Source organism: Microcaecilia unicolor, chromosome 2 (assembly GCF_901765095.1).
Source record: "Microcaecilia unicolor chromosome 2, aMicUni1.1, whole genome shotgun sequence".
Taxonomy (NCBI): domain Eukaryota; kingdom Metazoa; phylum Chordata; class Amphibia; order Gymnophiona; family Siphonopidae; genus Microcaecilia; species Microcaecilia unicolor.
Genome location: NC_044032.1, coordinates 179,154,332 through 179,167,337, shown reverse-complemented (window position 1 = coordinate 179,167,337; position 13,006 = coordinate 179,154,332). Strand labels below are relative to the sequence as shown.

The window sequence follows — 13,006 nt, the reverse complement described above, 5'->3', positions numbered from 1 at the left end:
TAACAAAAATGGCAGCCAAAGCCCCTAGTTTTAAGATATTTAAAGATCACACCACCCCGTTATTGTGCACCAATGCCAAGGGTGATTTCAAATGCAATCCTCTTATGCTGTACAGAGCCCCAAATCCTCGTGCTCTCTTAAAGGAAAGAACCTGAAGTGCATGCTAGTCCATTAGAGATGGAACCGCAAAGCTTGGATGATGTCTGAATTATTCTGGGATTGGTTCAACAACTGTTTCATTCCAGAAGTTAAACAGTATCTCCACCGTAAGAATCTAGCCTTTAAGGTACTGCTGATTTTGAATAATGCACTATTACTAGAAAATGCACACCCCAACAATGAGGATCTGTTCATTACCCTGAACACAATGTTCATCATCCAGCTCTTCAATCAGGGAATAATAAAGGCTTTCAAGTGCCTGTGAAGCTCTAGATGCCAACGAAGAAACCACCATGCTGGACTACTAGACAGTAACCATACACAATGTCACCAACTACGTTGGGATAGCCTTGGATGGCGTCAGGCAGGTTACTATAAACAATTGTTGGAAAAAAACCTTGTCTGGACTGCATAACAAACATTGAGGAATTTGAAAGTATAGAACACATGAGTAGAGTAGAGCAATTTTACCTCAGTGTTTTGTATTGTTTGAAGACACTTAATAGCAGATACATTGCACAATGTGATACCAGCCAGCGAGCCTTCTCAGGAGTAGCCTCCACGCGCTGGAATTTACTCCCGGGGGGGGGGGGGGGGGGGGGGAAGGGCTACATCTAACTCAAGACTACCTCTACTTCAGGAAGATGAAAGCCTGGATTTTCTCCCAAGTCTTTAATACATAGGGTGACTGATTATACACCACTCTACACCTGGACTAGCTTGCTACACACACTGTAACTTACACCAGTTCCTTAACTATACAAAGAACTTGCCTAGAGTGTAGCCACCCATCTATTTATCCCAACTGACTTTGTACCGCCCAACTTGTCCCCATTTATATATCTGCACTTGGGCACTCAGCTACATGGTGTTGTATAAAAGCATTAGCATCAAATCTATTTGAATGTTCTAAGGGGTATTTATTAGATGCATCATTAATATTATGCCAACACTGTATTATATCTTTGTTATTTGAATTTCAGTGCTGTTATTTTTTTATACAGTTTCATGATAGTCCTATTGGGTTTTAATTTGTAGCTCTCAAATTAACCTCTTTTATTGTATTAATGTTTATATTTGGCCATTTTTATTATTGTTATGCTGTTAACAAAATTGTAAGTTTTATGTTAAACTGTATCTGATGTACAATGTGGTAGTGAATCAATCCCAATAAATAAAGATAAAGAAAATTGAGAGCATTATAGAGAGAATTACAGTAACTGAATTTAGATAGAACGGTTGCATTAAGTAGGGTATGTAAATCCTTGGGTGTCCAGGAAAATCAGCACGTAGATGTAGTAATGCTAGAAAACATGCCCAAAGAACTGATAGTATTTCAGCTTCAAAGTGTATGTGGAAATCTATGATACATCCCAATACTGATCTGATCCTAGCCAATGTAGAATTGTAAAATACTTGATTTTGCTGGGAAGCTGGACTGCTGCTTCCCTCAATCAATAGATTTCAGTAGATCATGTTTTCTTCCTGTCTTATCTTTCTTATTTCATTATTTTCATCCTACCTCCCCCACCATTTGTAATGGCCTATTCGTTTCAATACCTCCACATTCTATTGTGCCTCATAGCCTGAATTCTGTCAGCTTGCCACAGAGCCCTCCTGGAGCAAGTCAGAGGTGCCTCTGTCACTCCTTCCCACTACGGTGACCAGCACATCTTTCTTCCCCCCCCCCCCCCCCCCCCCCCCCCCCCGCATCAATCAGTGTTTCTCCTTAACGGTACCACCTGACGCTGCCCCTGATGCAACAGCTAACATCATAGCTGCAAGCAGGGCCAGTGAGGAGCCTTGAGCATCTATCTGCACATGCTCAAGGCCTGTCTGATCCCACTAGGAACCAACAGGCCTTGAGCATGCACAAACACTCAAGGCCCTACATCGGCACAGCTTGAAGTTATGGTACTTCGGTGTCAGCGGTAGCATCAGAGGCAGCGTGCAGGCAATATTGGTAAGAAGAAACGCCAGTCACTGTAGGGAGGAGGGGAAAGAGAAAGACATGTCGATCACTGTGGGGAAAGGGAGGAAAGGCAGAAATATGTGTTCTCAACTATGAGCAGAGATCCCAATTTTTGGGCTTTTCTAGGCCCAAAAATCTCTACTTATAGTCAAGTATAAACAGTATATGCCAATTTTCTGCCTAAGTGGTGTTTTCTAAATACAGGCATATCTTACACATAGTGTGTATTTGCAAGAGTGGGCACACACAGGGGCAATGCTCACACTTTTCTATAAGTTACATGCGTAACCTCTAGAATTTAGGCACAAATATTTGCACCAGCTCTACGGCAGGTGTAAGGAGTAGCACGTAAGTATTACAGTTTAGTAGGGTGCCTACTTTCCTTTATAGAATAAGCTCCTACTGTTATACAATTGCCCTGTAATGTATTACTTTAGCAACGTATGTAAAATTGTCATGCCAATAAATTTATTTAACCTGAATCTATTTCTCTCTCCCATACCCAGCAGTCACATTGTCTCTCCCTTCCCAGTTCCAAGCAGTCAAATGTTTTTGCTCCTTTGTCATTAGGATCCTGTTCTAGGCTCTTCCTCTCCCCTCAGTTTCTTTTTCCCTTCTTCTTTGCACCTACTTACCCTTGATAAGACACCAAGGCCCAGATGCATCAACCATACGTTAAAAAATCAAAAACGTAAAAGTCCTTACCGAAGTTGAAAGAACGAAGAATGCACTAAAAACAGAAGTCCCACATGTTCGGTTCAGTATTTGTAAGTCGAATGCATTACAGAAGTGTAATCCCCGTCGTTAACCTGCCCGTAAAGCATGCACAGAGCAGCCAAGCGTTATGCTGGCTGCTCTGTGCATGCCACAAACGTCAAAACCCAAAATTAAAAAAAAACACATTGAAAATAAAAGGGGGAAAGGTGCTTGTCAGGAGCATCCTGTATGGATGCCCTTGCCCCCCACCCACCCCCACCCCGAGGTCGCCGCTGCTCCCTGCTTGTGTACGTATTATATAACAAATAAAAACAAAAAACCAAAGTTTAGCAGCCCCGGTCCCCCTCCCTTCCTCTCTCTGTTTTTCTCCTTTTAACACAGCTCCGCCTCCCTCCGCCCCGCCCCCCTGAGCTCGTCACCACCGCTCCCCCCTCTACCGGACCCCCCCGCTGCTTTACCGGCCCGCGCAGCGCCTCTCACCTCTGTCTGAAGGCGCTGCACGGGCAAGAACAGCTGATCAACGATCAGTGCTGCCTTCTCCGACGTCACTCTGTTCTTCCTGGACCCGCCCTCCTCTGACGTGGGTAACTTACGTCAGAGAAGGGCGGGCCCAGGAAGAACAGAGGGACGTCGGAGAAGGCAGCACTGATTGCTGATCAGCTGTTCTTGCTCGTGCAGCGCGGGCCGGTAAAGCGGAGGTGGGGGTCCGGTAGAGGGGGGGAGCAGCGGTGACAAGCTCAGGGGGGCGGGGCACGGGGGCGGAAAATGGCCGGAGGCGGAGCTGTGGGTGAAGGAGAAAAACAGAGAGAGGAAGGGGAGGGGGACCGGGGCTGCTAAACTTTGTTTTTTTGTTTTTGTTTTTTATTTAATACATGCAGAAGCGGGGAGTAGCGGCAACCTCGGGGGGGGGGGGCGGGGGCAAGGCCGTCCATACAGGACGCTCCTGACGAGCGCCCTTGCCCCGTCCCAGTCCTTTATTTTGTTTTCGTTTGTATTGTATGCAGAGGGAAGCGGGGAGCCACATGTTTGTGTTTATTTTGTTTTTCAACATGCCAGCTTGGAATTTTAAGGTGCGGGGGAAGCAGGGAGATGACAGCTCAGGCCTTTACGACTGCTCTGACCATACGTTTAATATGTCGTGGTAAATGATTCGGTGTAATCGTCGGTATTGTTACTGCATCCCGAATCGCCCACATTACAATGGTAGGTACTCTTTTGTATTCCGTTTTTGTTAGCTGCTTGCTTCGTCGGAAAAAGGCCTTTAATGCATGCAACGGTTAGGAATTTCTTTCGTTAAAGGGTTGTTAGAGGGTCGTTAAGGTTTAGTGCATCTGGCCCCAAGTATTGAAGCTCTGGCTGCTATTGTTCCAACCCTCCCCCATTCCCTACTTCAGGCAATTCAAGATGGTACTGATGTAAGCAAAAACACAGGTCAGCAGTTGGCCCTCTTAAAGGCACAGGGGCAGCAGTGCTTTGAAATGTTGCTTCTGCTGAGACCAGTGAGGCAGCACTGCAGATACTTGCACTTTCAGTTGAGACTGATTCTCTAAAGAAGTAGGGCATTTCCTTCCTTCATTATTATCAGAATGCACTGCATGACAGAATGGAGGCAACTTCTACGGAAGAAAGACCCAGACATTTGCTGTACAGAGGACTTTTTCTTAATCAGGAGTTGCTTTTCCTCTTTGTAGTGTACCCGGGGCCTTAAAGTCCGTTTCCTAGGCCTTGAGAACACCTGCCACGCACAACAGTCTTCCAGAATTTTGTGAGCATCATTTTTCTTGCATAGGTAGAAGATGGTCTTAAGACTGGTTTGGCCTGCATAATGGGTCCACATTGCCAACATTGCCATAAGGAGCGAATAACAAAATTCTGAGAAAGACACAAATAGTTTTGGTAGAACAAAAGACTCTTCAAAAACTTCTAGGAGAGCTGTGTTTTTACATCTGCTCAGCAGAGCAGAAAACAAAAGTGAGTAGACTGCTACATGGGAAAGGGTCACACATACTCAGAACTTTACACTAGCTCTGAGCAATAGGAGAACAGTTCTGTCTTGGCACTATCGTATGACATCATTCATCTGTGTGCCCGATTCAATTCTGCTTGTCGACAGAGAGAGAGTGATTATCTTGCAATGAACAAATGCTGTTCTACTGCATATGGCAAACTAGGTACAAACAACTGGAGAAGGAAGAAAAACCAAGCAACCAATCAAGCCATAAGATTTGGGACGTTCCCCTGCTGTGTTATATTAACTATAAAAACAAGTAGTGGGAGGCACTAACCTGTTGTCGGCAGTGGTTTATACAGCTCCAGATATTGCTCACCATGCAGCATCTGTACAAAACAGCATTAAAAGATCATTTTACAGACATGGCAAATTACATCTTCCACAGTTATTCTTTAAAATGTCAAAAGAACATTTCTGAATGAATTAGATGAAAACCACAAATAAACTCTTGCAAATACGATTCTTCTGATTTCAAATAGCTGCAAACATGAAAGGAGTGAGATGTCATTAGTTGCTGCTAAAAACCCATTCAAACCAAACTACCTGAATATTACCAAAGTGACCAGTGTGAGGGTAATGTCATTGGTTTATATTCCTGGTATCACAGCTCATTTCACCATATATTGCTGGATTTCAAGTTTCTTGCAGTGGCATCATCCCTGTAAACTTGAGCTCAAGTCTATTTCATTCACAAGTAAAAGCAGGAATTTGGAGACATTCCAGACCCTCGACTAACAGCAAATGCAGATTTATACCATTCAGATCCATTAGGGAAGGGAAAGGAAATTGGGACTGTGTTTTTTTGGTTTTTTTTTTTTGCAACTACATTCAAAGCGGTTTACATAGTATATACAGGTACCTGGGGCAATGGAGGGTTAAGTGACTTGCCCAAAGTCACAAGGAGCTGCAGTGGGAATCAAACCCAGTTCAGCAGGATCAAAGTCCACTGCACTAACCACCAGGCTACTCCTCCGCTCCATTAAAACAGGGCACTGAACATATGGCCTGCCAGACTTTGGGGTATGGCCCACTTGGAATTTTTAGCAAAACATTTTTCACTAATTAGCAAGCCACATGATTTTGAAGCCTTGCAGAGCTCTTTAATGGATATGAGGTGATGATTTCTAAAGAGATTCACAGATTTCAATGGGTATAAACCAGTGGTTTTCAACCCAGTTCTCAGGACACACCTAACCAAGTCAGGTTTTCAGGATACCCACAATGAATATGTATGAGATAAATGTGCATGTACTACCTCCATTGTATGCGAATTTATCTTATGCATATTCATTCTGGATATCCTGAGAACCTGACTGCCTAAGTGTGTCCCAAGGATTGGGTTGAGAAATCCTTCTGCAAACCACGTTATAACAAGCTAAAATATTCATTTTTGCCCATATATATGGATTTCAGATTAGAAAGCGACCAAAATTTGCTATTCAGTTTCAGCCAGAACCGAATCCAAAACCATTGCAACATCCCTCCCCTCCCAAACAGAACACAGGTCTCCCCGGGCCGCCCCCTATCCGACCACTCGTAGGACCTCTCTGGGCCTACCTTAGGATGCCCTGGTGGTCAAGTGGCCTTTTTGTGGCAACAGCGACCCAAACTCGCTCCTTCCCATGCCAGTTGTACAGTTGAAATGGCTGACAAGGTTGGAGCCAACATAGCTATTGGTATGAAATCATGTGTGCAAAACACATACAGTGTATCAAAGAAATGTAAGGCCTGGCTCCCCAAATCAAACTGCATCATGACAATTACTCCTGGCTTGAAGATAGTGAAGGAAGCATGTCTGAAAAAGCAGTATCTTCACATCAGTAAATATTCTTGCACCATAGTAGTTTTATTCTCAATGATCATGCCATAGCTTTCAGCTGGACTTCTGAAGTTACTACCACTACTGCTTCTTAGTGTGTGCTCGTCACTCAACTAAGCCAGTTAGCAGAGTCAGATGAGGTGTGCAGGTGGTAGTCATGTGAGTGGACATGTGTTGATAATGTGATTTACTGACTGATAGATCCCACCAGTCAATGCACACTGGCCACAGCCAGACCAAAATCAGTTTAGCCATGTCCAGAATCCACATTTATTTATGACATTTGTATCCCTCTCCTGCACCACAACTTGTCAGGTCTGGGTATGGAAGATGAGACCACAGCAGGCATCCTGTGATGGGGGAGGGTGGTGGTGGTTGAGGGGAGGGTCACAGTGAAGTGGAAGTTTTGGGATTTCTCAAATCCAAGTGGGTAAAACTGGACTTCAAAGTTCTAATAAGAGAAGGTTTAGATACCAAAAGGCAAAATAAGATGGCAAATCTCATCCACTGGGAACTTTAAAAGCACTAGAAACATGACTCTAAGAGAATTATGGGAAATCAAGAGACCTGTGATATTCCACTTCCAAGTGATAAAAAGCTCAATGCAAGAAAATTGGACATCATGGTAGAGGAGAAAGACAAGAGAACAGCACTGATAACAGAGGTGCCTGTGCCAAGTGATTGTTTTATGCATTGAGTGGAGACAGAAGATCTTCAAATACCACCCAGTGCAGTCAGATAGAGATGAGGAAGCCACTGCTTACCCTGGGATTGGTAATATGGAATGTTGCTACTATTTGGATTTCTGCCTGGTACTTGTACCTGGATTGGCCACTGTTGGAAACAGGACACTGGGCTAGATTGACCATTGGTCTGACCCAGTATGGTTATTTTTATGCTCTTATGTTAAGGTGGCAGAGAGAGTCAGAAATACTCCCCTTCATATTGGGTTCTTTGGTATGATGCAAGTACTATGGCAAGCATGCACAGTAAATTTGAAAGACAGATCATACTCCACCATACTCTGGCTTAGGAATGAGTTCATTATTGTCAAGCTATGCTGAAAAACTAACCAAGGAAAAAAATATTGTTGCAAAAATACTCTAGTCACAATGTCTTTAAAGGTAGCACTGCAGGGAAAAAAACAAGGCAGAGACAATACCCCCCTACTCAAACTGAATGAAATAAAGAAAGAAAAGTGTTGAGGGGTGGGTAGGTTAGATAGAAGGAGGGAGAGAGCACAAGAGAACGTAAAGTGGAGAAGAGAGAGAATATAAAGGGGGGGGAGCAGTTGCCGAACTACATCTAGAGCTCTACACTGATGCAGGAAGGAAAAACTGCAGATCTGCACAAAAGGAAAGAAGGAAAAGGAGCAAGCACATCAGCTAAGAGAAGCTTGAGAAGAAACAATCTAGACAAGAAAACGAACTGCTTTACTTAGTATTTCCTAGTACATAAGAGTGTCAGAAATCACCATGTTTACTCAAATGTGCCTATAAGCTGGTAACTGCAAGGTGAATTTCTTCCTGTTCCTTACTTTATTGCTGGCATAGTCCTGCTCAAGGAACACATTAATACATACATGGCAATTTGTGGCACTGTCATATCTTCAGAAAATGCTAAGTCTCTCCCTTCTTTCCCCTATGATTTATCCATCTCAGCTGTAGCAAGTCTAGCAAGCATAGATTCAACTGTAATAACTGTAAAACATAACTAAAAAAAAACCTAATATTTCACTGCCTTCTATAACCTTACTATATATTTAAATGGGGCATTATGATATCCTTATCCTCCACCTCCGACTTTTACCAACGTTTAAAGTGCTCATTTAAACATATCCATAAAGATATCAAGCATGCACAGTAGTATGTACCTTTGTGAGATCATAAGACAGTCCAGGAGTAGAGCCAAGTGTTTCGCCCATCAAGACAGCCATGCTAGGGATGACTCCAAAGGTAGGAAAACAGCAGAAGTCCTCATGTCCTTCATAAAGGAATTTGAGATTGTCTGGATTCTTTGTTGACATGCCCACTCCAAGCGCATACAAAATTGTCTGTAAGTGATTATAGCTGAAAACTACTGCAGGAAGCTTCTGGCCAATAGCTTTAGTCTAAAATTTGTATAAAGAAACAATTTTAGTATAAGGCTCATCAGCTGCTGTTCTCTACACAAACATAATTCATTCAGTGTATTTTGCAGATTGTCATGTAAAGTGAGAAACGGCTATTTCTTCTGATTTTCAAAATGGCATTTTTCTGCTTTGTTTGTACTATTTGGTTTTCTTCTTTTGATTCTCTCTCTTTGGTCAACTGCACAGCTTTTGACTAAATTGTAACCACAGAAACAACAGTTTTAGGGGTTTTTTTTTAAAAGCTAAACATGGTAAGTGTCTCCTTACATTAAGCCACATTTAAAATGATCCACAAATGAAGTACGAAAATACTAACTAATGTTTGTCAAAAGAACATCCAGTCTGCACTATTAATTAATGGTGAGCATACAGCAGATAAAATTAACACAATAATGAAAATTCTTTACTAAGCATATTCAGTGGACAGATCAATACCTTAAAAAAATGTGTTTGTTATAATCCCAAATTATTGCCAGAGTGTAGGGAAGGTATTACCAAATGTTTCCATATGCAAGGAGAAATTAAGCCTTGCCTGATAATTTTCTTTCCTTTAGTCCCTTGTTGACTAGACCAGAACTTGTGGGTGTTATCTCCAGTAGGTGCTGTACTCTATTAGCTCTGGATGTAGTACCTACAATTCAGTGCTTGTAACAAAGTAATGGAAGAGCCCCAGGGAAACACAATGTCATCACTCTTCTGCCAAACTAGAAACTGAAGTGAATAAAATCTATGAACAACTTGAAAAAGAAACTCTAGAGCTTTGAACTAGAAACAACATTAAAGAACAAAACAGAACCAAATGATAATGGGCTGGCTTCTGGACTAGTGTGCAGAGACTAATGATAAGAAAATCATCAAGTAAGCCTTAATTTCCCCTTCCTTATCATCCCGTAGACTAGTCCAGAACTTGAAGGATGCAAAAAAGCAATTCTCAAGTAGGGTGGGACTCTGCCACCACCATTGCTCCAATAACAAACTCCAAACTGTAAGCACCAGATGGAACCAGGCAGGCCAGCTGAATAGTCTGCAGGTCTTACACTCTCATCTATCAGGGATCACTTACACAATGACTGGTCAGGACACAAGTAGATTCTGCAGCAGTTATTTATTACTCTCTCACAGATTACATCTGGCAGCAAGCAACTATAACAGACACAAAGTACAAGTTAGCAATGGGGGTGTTCTGCACCAGCCAACTCCTCAGCAAGTGATGACACAGTCCCCCCCCCCCCCCCCCCCCCCCCCAATGTGGTTGCAATTGTTTTGTTCTCAGCATATTTGTTGTGCAGGAAAGTCACAAGCACAAACTCACGAAGTTCATTTATACCATCTACATGTTACTCCTGCCCATGCCCCCTTGACCTCTGCCGTCCGCCCACACACACTCACACTATTGTTCCATGTTCCAAAGGTCATAAGAGAAAAACAAGCTTGTAAAGCAGCAGCTAGCAACCCATCAAAGAACTCACTGTCAAAAACAAATGACCAGCTCCCCAACCTACACATAGTAACATAGTAGATGACGGCAGAAAAAGACCTGCACGGTCCATCCAGTCTGCCCAACAAGATAACTCATATGTGCTACTTTTTGTGTATACCCTACTTTGATTTGTACCTGTGCTCTTCAGGGCACAGACCGTATAAGTCTGCCCAGCACTATCCCCACCTCCCAACCACCAGCCCCGTCTCCCAACCACTGGCTCTGGCACAGACCGTATAAGTCTGCCCAGCTCTATCCTCGCCTCCCAACCACCAGCCCCGCCTCTCAACCACCGGCTCTGGCACAGACAGTACAAGTCTGCCCAGCACTATCCCCACCTCCCAACCACCAGTCCCGCTTCCCACCACCGGCTCTGGCACCTAGTGCATACATGAAAAGGCAATGTGTCACTTGGAACTTCTGTGGTGTTTCGTTTCCTATGCCCATTGCCAGCCATGGGTACTCAGTAGTCCCATTCCACCAATGCCTCTGTGACATTCTGCACATACAGAGTTAGCCTGACTTTACAGCCCCTTGGTCTTATCGGTCATGTGTGGGCTGACCAGGCCTTAGACCTATCAGAAGGGGCTCAGTCACGAGACTCCAGCAAAACTTAGTATCCCCGCTCAATACCGCATTCAGAAGCGTTTGCAGAAATTTTGGGCCCTTTTTACTAAGCCATGTAGGCGCCTACGCGTGCCAAGCGCGTGCCAAATTGGAGTTACCGCCCAGTTACAAAAGTGGCCCTTGCAGTCATTTCAATTTTGGCGCGCGCGTCTGAAAAATACTTTTTCTTTTCAGACGCGCACCAAGTGGCATCTGACGCCCGTAGGTCATTACTGCTCAGATTCTTTACCACTAGGTCTATGGCTGGCAGTAAGGTGTCAGACCGAAAATGAAGTGGCAGATAGAGCTGAGCTGTGATAAACAAGTTGCTGGGGAAAATGAAAGTAACAGTCCATCAGTAAAGCAGTGAGGGTAACACAGAAGCCGCTGACAGGACAAAAAAAATTAATAGCAGGCAAAGAGAGACTTCTCACTTTCTCACTGTCTTCTCATTGAAACCTCCATCCCCATACCTTCAGCCAAACTGCCGGGAAAAAAAAAATCCTCTTTTTTTGTTGTTGTTGTTTAGCAAGCAGGAGGATGAGAGTTGAGGAGACAGTAGCGGTTGGGGATGAGGGGGGCATAGAGACTCAGACCTCATGGTTTGCCTCTTATAGCCAGCAGTGTCACCCCTGCACTCAAGTCGGAGCCAGCTAACCAGCAGGACCAGAAACTAGACTGCTGGATTAGACCAGGAGCTGCAAAGCCAACATCTTCTAGTTACTAGAGATAGAAAAACATAAAATTCTAGGAGCAGCACACAGAACTAATAAAGTGGAGTGTAATTCTGTATTCTCAATCGCCACCTGATGGACAATATCTATACAACACCTGCAAGTTCTGGACTAGTCTGTGGGACAATAAGGAAACAGCACTCATGAGTCATGTTTCTACTCTTAGCATTCCAAAAAACGTATCTTTTTTCTCTACAATCCAGTTATGGGATTTCTTCAGTTACACATCATGAAGAAATTTCTCCTACTCTGAACCACTCAGGAAGCAGTTTCCTGTAAGCATAATTACGCGAGGCTATTTTGCTCACCGGGTGAATGCCAGAGAGAGAACTCGGTAAGGCTTGGCTCACAGGATTCATGGAAATTCCTCGTTCAGAATCTATTTTAGACAATACTTCATACACGGTACTCACTGACTCTGGAAGAAAAAGAAAAAATTCAAGTTTTTTCAGAAGAGTATCTAGATTATTTATAACGTATACAGTTGATATGTATCTACAACCAGGCTAGAAAAAGCTAGTCTGACCCAATGGTACAGCTGAAGCACACCAACTGCTTCTTTGAGGGTTCTGATATATCACAGAAATGAGGGTGTAGGTGCACCTCTGAGTTAGGGATGGGATAATAAATAATTGTTGCTGTTGCAGTGGCATAACAATGAATGATTAAGTCTCGGAAAACACTTCTTCCAGCCCTAAGCTGATTTATCTTGACAGCCATACCTGGAAAGGCACATTAAGCTAGATATTAAAAGCAAAACAAAAAAAAACTGAGCTCCTAAATTCAGGCTTAAATTAAGATCTTAAATGTACCTTTATTTTCAGCCAAACTTAGGGCCTGTTTACAAAGGTACGCTAGAATTTTTAGTGCACGCTAACCATGTAGACACCCATAGGACATCTACACAGTTAGCACACACTAAAATGCTAGGGCCCTTAGGAGCTTACGTTTTCAGCTGAAAATCCATCTCAATTTAGGAGCTTTAAAAAGTTATACTTATAAGTTTAGGACTGCCATTTATTTGCCTAGATTTAGAAGCCTAATATATGACCCTAGTGATGAAAGTCAGTGCTAAGCTTCTAAGTTATTTTCCTCACCTTCAATCCACCTCTGGAGCCACATAGTTTTTATGCTCCTAAATTTAAGGAGTTCAGTGACATTTTGAATATAAATTTAGCCACTCAGCTTAGGGAAGCCAACTGGTCGGTTTTCAGCAGACCTTAACCCTTAAAACCAGCAATACAAAAGTCAGGGGTTTTTTTTTGTCCCCAATGTTGTGATCCCTCTTTCTCCCCCTCCTGGGTGCAGCCCAGTGGCGTAGCCAGACAGCCAATTTTGGGTGGGCCTCAGCCCAAAGTGGGTGGGCACAAAATTTTC

General features: G+C 43.2%; 1 protein-coding gene across 1 annotated transcript in view; it reads right to left on the bottom strand.

Annotated features, from left to right (window-relative positions):
- The window catches only part of LOC115463218 (peroxisomal multifunctional enzyme type 2-like), a gene marked incomplete at its 5' end in the record, with an annotated part of 177,107 nt that overhangs the window by 73,741 nt on the left and 90,360 nt on the right, over positions 1–13,006 (bottom strand). Inside the window, 3 exon segments of the mRNA XM_030193530.1 lie at positions 5,134–5,185; positions 8,552–8,788; positions 11,938–12,047. Coding sequence (XP_030049390.1) covers positions 5,134–5,185; positions 8,552–8,788; positions 11,938–12,047 — 399 coding nt within the window.